Genomic DNA, 8,437 nt, shown 5'->3' with positions numbered 1-8,437 from the left:
TTGACACCCAACCAATTGTACATTAAATATGGCCTAATGTTTTAGAAAAATGATTTGGTACAATTTTGAAACAAATATATGCTAGGTCCTTCACAAAAAACCTCATTTTGGACACTTGAAAAATGGAAAATGATTTTTACATACAAGGAAAATGAAAACTTCCTTAATCAACATTGTTTGCCATTCCAATATGCACCCTTATGCCCAATATTAGATCATTTGAACAAACTATGCCATGAGTGTGGCCATAAGATTGATCATTTGGCTTGAAAACCATCAATGTTGACACATGATAGACCATTTTTCTGAACACTTTTGAAAAATAATTGCCGTATTACAAGGTTATTATTTTACGTGGTAACTTTGTCATATATAATGACACAATGCAAAGGTTTTCCATTTTTTTTAATTTTTCATGACCATTTCAAAACGTGATCAAAACGGTGAGTATGACCGATCCTACCTAGTGGTTGAATCTTGGAAAACTTTTGATGTTTCTATGATTAAATAGATACTTGTGTACATAAAAATAATTTTGGGGAAAAAATAAAAAGCAAACTATGAGGCAGTTGCAGTTCAAATTTGACCCGCTTCTACCTGATTCGACGAAAATTTGTCTTTTTCACAAGAGGTGGATCAAAGCTTTTGACACCCAACCATTTAGTGAATTGTACATTAAATGTGGCCTAATATTTCATAAAATTGGTTTGGTTCAATTTTACAACAAATATATGACACGTCATTCATGAAAAAACTAATTTTGGGCACTCGAGAAATGAAAAATGAATTTTTCGTCCAAAGAAAATGAAAACTTCCTTAGACAACATTGTTTAAAATTCCAAAATGCATCCTTGTTCACAATATGTGATCATTTTTTCAAATTATTCATATGAAAAAGTAGAAGAAAAATAAAAGAAAAAATACAATTATATGTGCTTTATTCCCATTGATGAAATTCGTTGTCACACGGATCGTTGACGTGGTGTCCATCCATCCATGCATCTCTCCATCCCACATCCATCCATCTATCCATCCAACCGCAGCCACCTACCCAAACCCTAACCTCCCTTGCATTCCTCCTCCTAACAGCGCCTGACCCTCCCGTCGATCCCCATCTCCCTCCCTAAGATCTCGATGTGCCGCCGCCCCACGCCACCATTGACGACCACGGCATGGCCACGATGCCCTGCAGCGACCACATACGCAGCCTCCCATCCCCCTCCCTTCCTCCCCTCCCGCTCGCAACTCTCCTGGATGCGGTTCCTAACTGATGCGCTCCTATCCTCTCCATGGGTGACATGCAGGGCTCGCGAGGGAACATCGCACGGAGGAGGCCTCTTGAGGAGAAGTGGGAGGAGCCCGAGCGTCCCCGCGTGCAGCACGACCAGCGCTATGATCGAGGAAGAACGAGAAGATGCGGCGGTGCGAGGCCATCAAGCAGCAGCACAACCAGCTCCGGCGCGGCGACGGGGCGGAGCAGGGCACCTCCGACAAGGTCAGTGCCCCTCTCCATTCTCCTGACGACAATCTCTTTCTCTTCCCACCTGCAACTACCATAAGCGATATGCTGATTTCTACACCCGCTCCTGCTGCCTCCTCAGGTCACGAACGCCAAGCGGGGTGAGAAGGACTGGCACCGGAGCTCCGGCGGCACGCAGCCGGCTGGGAGTGGTAGAGGCCGGCACCGGCAGCCGTCCCTGGAGAGCATCTCCGAAACCGCGGCGGGCGAGAGCAGCAACAACAACGTTGTCTCTGAATCCACTGTGAGCTAATCGCCGGATTAACAAATCTGTTTTTCTTCTCCTTTCTTTAGTTTTTCTTATTATTAGTAGCAGTATAAAAGTGCTTGGAGCAACCACAACCTGAAGCTACTCCAGTGTTTCTCATAAACCAAATTATTATTATTTCCATTATGGTCTCACAAATCTGCGATATATCATCACTCAACCCCATAATATTATTTGTGACACGCGGCATAACCAGTGTTCACGATTTTATTTAAGGTGATGCGAAAGTGGTTCATTTCTAATGTGTAGTGCTACTAGTTTCTACTCTACTACTACTGCTGTGCATTGGTGAACTGTAATTCGTATTTGTGGCTGATGTTGGATCAGGAAAATGACTGGTAACTTAAGGTTGCAAAACTAGGAGGTTAGAAACTTAAAATAGGGCACAAAAACATTTTTTTTGTACCGGTAGCAGCTGGTGGTGTAAATATGCTCTATAACTATAGCCTCAGTCCAATCTATTCGATTGAAACCCAAATTTCATCTGATATGGTTCAGATTTATACATGAAACCAAGGCAACATGAAGCTGCTTTGAGTCTCTTTATCTTGCATTGCCATCTTACCTCTTCTTATGCATGCTTGTTGTATTCCTATGTTTATATATTCCACTTTGATCTAGCTGCAACTTGTAATGTAATAAATGAAGAACGTATTGCATTTTTGTTGGTGCTATTTTCTATGCTGCTATGGTGTCATGTTCATTTGGTTACTATCACTTTTGATGGACTACATATAGTCTATGTGCAGTTTGAAATTCATTGCAGGACTCCAGATCCTATGTCACTATTGTTACATAATAGCTTAATTATCCTCCTTCCTTTTCTAATATGCAAACTTCTCATTTGTGAGGTACATAAGTTCATGAGGTGTGGGTTGCCTTTGGTTGCTCCTACTCGTTGGTGGTTTCGGTTCAACGTGAACTGGCCGGTTTTGTTCAGCTTCGAGCTGCCCACCGCAGAGTGGGAGGACGACACGCCCGTGCACATTGAGGCTGGATCAAGTAACATGATGCACTGCGGCATACAACGTCCTATTTTGTTGTAGTGGTACTATATATGGTCTCATCTAGCACTGAGTATCCATATGTTGTTTTAATCATGATGATGATGTTGTAGCATAAAGTGGACACCATATTTGGTTTGTCTTTTTCTTTATCTCTGGTGCTTTCTTATTTGATGCACATTGTTCTTTGCAGGGCTATGATGATATTTCCAAGGAAATATGTTGACCCTGATGTGTCAACGGTGCCCAATTGCCCTTTCTTAAACAATTTTACTCTCTTTTGTGTTGTTCCTGTATATCCAGTTTCAGATTACTGGTGTTTCATACCATATTCATCAATCCTGCTACATGCTTGATGATTGAGTAACTTGAGTAGTATTGATGCCACCGTCCTATCTCGGTAAACTGTATGTTTTTTCAGTAGCAAAAAAATAAAGTAAATCTCCTATATCTTGGTATTCTAGAATTTTGGTGCCTTACAAATGTTTCTTTATGTCGTGCTTTAGCTTGCAAACCTGATTTTTTGTTGTCTATTCTCATTTCAATTTTGAAACATTTCAAACTCCCATGTGCCCCCATTATCGACTACATCTATATGCACCTTAGTAGTAAGAAATACATTGGTTAGGTTTCAGCTTCATATCTTCTCAGGTTTAACTATTGGCTTACATTAAAACTGTTGCAAGTATCAAATGAGTGCAAAGTGTGCAATTTTTCTAGTAATCTACGCTCGCATAAGTATCAGTTTTCTTATAAGGAAACTATATAGATGGTTGTAAGATAAGTTAAAACATACTAGTGCTATCGTGATTTTCACACTACATGCCATTCATTTCTTAGTTTTATGTATTATATGCTTCTGATGCATGATCCTTTGAATGCCAGGTTATTTGTTTTTTGGAAATTGGAAGACGATGAAGCATGGTGTTTATCTATCAATCAGCCTCTTGTTCTGATTGTAATCTATATCTAGTTATATTGTAATCAGTAGTAGTCAGAATATATGTTTCTGTGAGTACTATGTGAAGACTGTAATTGGCTAATTTTGCCTATCATTTCAAGATTTAGTTATGTTCCATTTGAAGTATTTTTGTTTTGTGTACTGTGAAAACATGAGAACTAGAAAGTTGGCAAGTTGTACCAACTTAATAAAAAATGCCGAGTCTCCAAAAGTAAATGGACTATAAAATGGTCGAGGCTCAAACAAGTATTGGGCTAGAATCGGACTGTACAAAGGTTGAGGCCACAAATGGATTGTAAAAAATTGACTGTAAAAGGCCGCATCATAGAAAATAAATGGCCGAATTGCTGGGCTAGGCCCATGTAGCTAGCAAAAATTAACAAGAAAAAAATATATTAAAAAGGCTGAATTGTTGGGCTCGGCCCATGTAAAACATCGAGTTGGACCGGGCAGATTCCAATAAATGACCAATCCAATTGGTCGTAACTTTGCCACGTCAGCTTGCCATGTTGGATCTGACGTGGCCTGGGTAGACTTCTAACGACCAACACAGTTGGTTGTAGAACCAACGACCTTTTGTTTGGTCATAAAATTCGACGACGATTCCAGCAGAAAGGTCGTTATAGTTCATTAGAGACCCTCAGCTTTTGACCGTCTGTTTTTGTCGTAAAAAGGTCGCAAATGGAAATCAACCACCATTTGATGACCAATATTGAAGGTCGCAAGTTAGCATATTTCTTGTAGTGCGACCAAAAGAAGACTAAGAAGCACCAGAGGAAGGCTAGGGGCCATGAGGGCCCCACAAGCCAGCCCGTGCAGCCTGGGGGTGCCCTGTTGGTTTTTGTGCCCCTCGAGGTCCTCCCAACTCTGTTCTCTGACTTATAAATTCTTTGATAATCTAAAACCCCCGAAAGCAGTCACTTTTTACGCTGCCGGAAGTCTCTGTCCCCATGGGAGGCCATCTGGAGCTTCGTTACGGCACCCTAATGGAGGGGGATCGATCACAAAGGGCCTCTTCATCGACCTTGCTTCCCTCATGATGATGTGAGAGTAGTTCACCATAGACCTACGGGTCCATAGCTAGTACCTAGATGACAATCTCTCTCTCTTGATCTTCCATGCAATGAACATCGCATCTTCGCTTTGATCTGCATGATGTTTTTTCCTTTTGTGCGGTGCGTTTATTGGGATCCGATTATTCATGATAAATATTTGAGTCTTCTCTAAATACTTACATGATTAGTATGTGGATGATTATGATAGCTTCGTAATTCTCTCTGATCTATTGAAATAGTTTGGCCAACTAGATTGATATTTTTTCGGTGAGAGAGGTGCGTTGTAGTAGGTTCAACTGACAAATTTCTATATCCCACTGACAAAAGGGGACAAGATGCGTCTTTGTGTTGCTACTTGATTCCTCGCTAATTGTGTTGGTTTCCCTCCAAGCTTAAAGGGTGATGTAGCACATCGACGACAAGTATTTCCTTCATTTATGAAACGAAGGTATCAATCTAGTAGGAAGATCCACACGACTATGTAAGAAGTATGTTCCCACAAATACCAAATCCTTGCAACGCAATGCATGTAGGGGTTGTCAATCCCTCGTGGGTAAAATAAAACATTAAAAAGATAGATTGATAGATGCAAATAAAGTAGTGGTAAATAAAACACACCAAGGTATTTTTGGGTTTTTGATAATATAGGTCTGACAATAAAAGAGCAAATAAATTGGAAACCTGAATAGCAAAATAGATCTTGCAAATAGATGATGTAAAATAGATCCGGGAGCCATAGGATTCACAAGTAGCTTCTCCCGATAAAATAGCAAACGGTGGGTAGAAAAATTACTGTTGGGAAATTCATATAAGAGTGAATAATTATGACGATATCCAACACAATGATCATGTATATAAGCATCATGTCCAAGACAAGTAGACCGACTCCTGCCTGCATCTACTACTATTACTCAACACATCGACCGCTATCCAACATGCATCTAGTGTATTAAGTTCATGGAGAAACGGAGTAATGCTTTAAGAATGATGACATGATGTAGACAAGATCTATTCATGTAGGAATATACAACGTTGTTTTATCCTTAATAGCAACGATACATGTGTGTCATGTCTCTTTCTGTCACTAAGATTGAGCACCGCAAGATTGAACACATCACAAAGCACCTCTTCCCATTGCAAGATAAAAAGATCAAGTTGGCCAAACAAAAACCAAATACCGAAGAAGAAATACGAGGCTATAATAATCAAGCATGGATATAATTTCATAGATCTGATCATAAACTAACAGTTCACAGGATCTCAACAAACACACCACAAAAGAAAGAGTTACATTAAATAGATCTCCAAGAGACAATTGTGTTGAGAAGCAAAACAAGAGAGAAAGTCATCCAGCTACTGCCTATGGACCCATAGGTCTCATATGAACTACTCACGCATCATCGAAGGAGCACCAGTGAGGATGATGACCCCCTCCATAACCGTGTTCCCCTGCGGCAGGGTGCTAGAACAGACTCTAGATTGGATCTCGAGGCTTCTAGAACTTGCGGCGGCTGAAATGATTTTTAATCAACTCCTCTAGCGTTTCTGGAATATTTGGGTATTCATAGAGCTAAGAGGCGGTGGAGGAGGTGCCCGAGGACCCCACTACTCACTAGGGCGTGCCCTAGTGCCTGGTGGGCTAGCTAGGCCTCCCCTGATTACCTTCCTTCGTCCTCAAGTTTCCTTATGGTCCAAAAAATCTCCAAAATGTTTCATGACATTTGGACTGCATGTGATATTGATTTTCTGTGAAGGAAAAAACAAGAAAAATATAGCAAATCGCACTGGGCACTATGTCAATAGGTTAGTCCCAAAAGATGATACAAAGTTGCTATAAAATTATTATAAAACATCCAGTAATGATAATATAAGAGCATGAAACAATCAAAAATTATAGATACGTTGGAGATGTATCAATATCCCCAAGCTTAATTCTTGCTCATATTCCAGTAGGTAAATGAATAAACAATTTTTTATGTGGAATGTTGATTAACATTTTTATCACATTCTTTTCTTTTTAGCATGGACATATGGACTTGTAGATGATTCAAAGCAACATCCTATAATTTGACATGAAACTTGAATACTCAAGCATATCAACAACCAACAAATTCTTTCAAAATATCTGTATTATTAAAGGGCAATCCGCCGTCGTCGTGATGGTTCAACCTGGCTATCCGTCCCTCCTCCCATCGAGAGATCCCCCCTGGTCGAAAAAATCGGTAGGAAGCGTACCCTTATGATTCCCACTTTTTCAGTACGATAAATAGAAAAAGAAAAATAACCCGGATAAGAAAAATCACCCATAGTTGTCCAGCCCGAAGCAGCCTCTCTCCGTTATCATATTGTTCAACAGCCACTAACTCTACTTCCCTCAGAGATCACCTCGTTCCTCCTCCAGCATGTGCCCGCCTCCCCCGCAGATAGATGATGGCTTCAGCCGAAGTCCTCATCCTCCTCGGGGGAAAAGAATCCCAACTCTAGAACTGAACCACACCGGCCCTGTGCAGCGACGACAGTGCCATCTGCTGCATTCGGCCGCAACCCGTCGGTCTCACCCCGTCAGCTTGCACCTGCCACTACCTTTACCATCTACGACCTCCTCCCACTGGCATCCACAATGGGATCGACCTCCTTCGCTGCCTCCAGCCTGCCTACTACAGTGTCAATGAGTTTCCCTGCAGCGCACACGGGTGGGCGGGCCGGTGGATGTGGATAAATTTCGATCGGTATCTTCCACGGTCATAGGGAAGGCATCGGTGCTCTCGTTCCTGCAGATTGGTTGGGGTAAGGGTAAACTCCGTTTTCTAGCAGCATTGTAGTGCTAGGTTTGAGTGACGGTTAATTCATAGAAAAGCAGTTTTTGTATATTGTATGATTCTGTTGGTATTGTCGGTGCTTCATGGATCAAATGTAGGATCATCAAAGTGTCAAGATATATTTTTCCTGGATAGAGATAACCGAAAGGTCTGAGTTCATTTTATCTTGAGGGGAATCTTGAGCATTGTCTAAATTCTTGCTCTCATCCAGCTGGCCAATCAATGAATTACTTTTTAGTATGTGTCATTCAGTTGGACATTAGATGAACTTACGAAAGATAGGGTGATAGCCCGGTGCTACATGAGAGTTTAGTGGCGCGTCCGCACTGCACTGGCTTCAACTCCCTGTGGATGTGGAATTTACCCCCATGAAAAAATCGTATTCCAGTTACATCGCCGTAGCTGGTATGATCCTAGCTACCTTGTGAAGTTGTTTGTCTTGCAAGTTGGAGAGGAAAAATATTAGACCAACAAAGAAATTTTGTCAAGGTAGGAAAATCAATAGACTTGACTTAGCATATGTTGTTTTGTGAGTGTCACACCTAATTTGTGCAACATATGGCACTTGTTCAATGGGGTTCCTATAACAGATTAGCTAATTGTGTCTATATCTTTATATACTTCTTTTTAAACTGACTAAAAATATGTTTGTCATCTTTTAATGTTTTTTTGATTATTTCCATGTTTTCTCTCCCTCGCCCTACTGTCCTCATCCTCCTCTTCGCTCACCACACCAGCATCCATTGATCTGCATCTCTCACCGCCTTCCTAGCTCTCAAGCCCACACATAGATAGATGATGGTTTCACCCA

The 8,437-nt window shown here is 41.1% G+C and overlaps 1 protein-coding gene across 6 annotated transcripts; it reads left to right on the top strand.

Annotated features, from left to right (window-relative positions):
* The first annotated feature begins 1,037 nt into the window (after positions 1-1,037).
* LOC123408020 lies at positions 1,038-3,875 on the top strand. Of its 6 annotated transcripts, XR_006612706.1 has the most exons (5): positions 1,038-1,495; positions 1,602-1,763; positions 2,648-2,835; positions 2,985-3,033; positions 3,677-3,875. XR_006612706.1 is itself a non-coding variant. In XM_045101246.1 (3 exons), exons 1-3 carry the CDS (start codon positions 1,415-1,417, stop codon positions 3,707-3,709), a joined length of 276 nt encoding a protein of 91 aa, XP_044957181.1. In that variant the 5' UTR covers positions 1,038-1,414; the 3' UTR covers positions 3,710-3,875. The 6 variants fall into 6 exon arrangements, 2 of the variants coding, with proteins under 2 accessions (XP_044957181.1, XP_044957180.1); XR_006612707.1 differs by lacking the exon at positions 2,985-3,033 and having other exon boundaries at positions 1,039-1,495; XR_006612704.1 differs by having other exon boundaries at positions 1,039-1,495; positions 2,985-3,875.
* The last annotated feature ends 4,562 nt before the right edge of the window (positions 3,876-8,437 follow it).

This window comes from Hordeum vulgare, chromosome 7H (genome assembly GCF_904849725.1).
Source record: "Hordeum vulgare subsp. vulgare chromosome 7H, MorexV3_pseudomolecules_assembly, whole genome shotgun sequence".
NCBI lineage: Eukaryota > Viridiplantae > Streptophyta > Magnoliopsida > Poales > Poaceae > Hordeum > Hordeum vulgare.
The sequence above is the reverse complement of the archived record's forward strand: the minus strand, read 5'-3'. Positions and strand labels throughout refer to the sequence as shown.

Coding starts and splice junctions, on each gene's coding strand:
- LOC123408020 (XM_045101245.1), top strand. CDS start 1,415: ATGCGGCGGTGCGAGGCCATCAAGCAGCAGCACAACCAGCTCCGGCGC. Junction 1,496..1,601: donor AGCAGGGCACCTCCGACAAG/GTCAGTGCCCCT, acceptor CTGCCTCCTCAG/GTCACGAACGCCAAGCGGGG. Junction 1,764..2,647: donor ACGTTGTCTCTGAATCCACT/GTGAGCTAATCG, acceptor GAGGTACATAAG/TTCATGAGGTGTGGGTTGCC.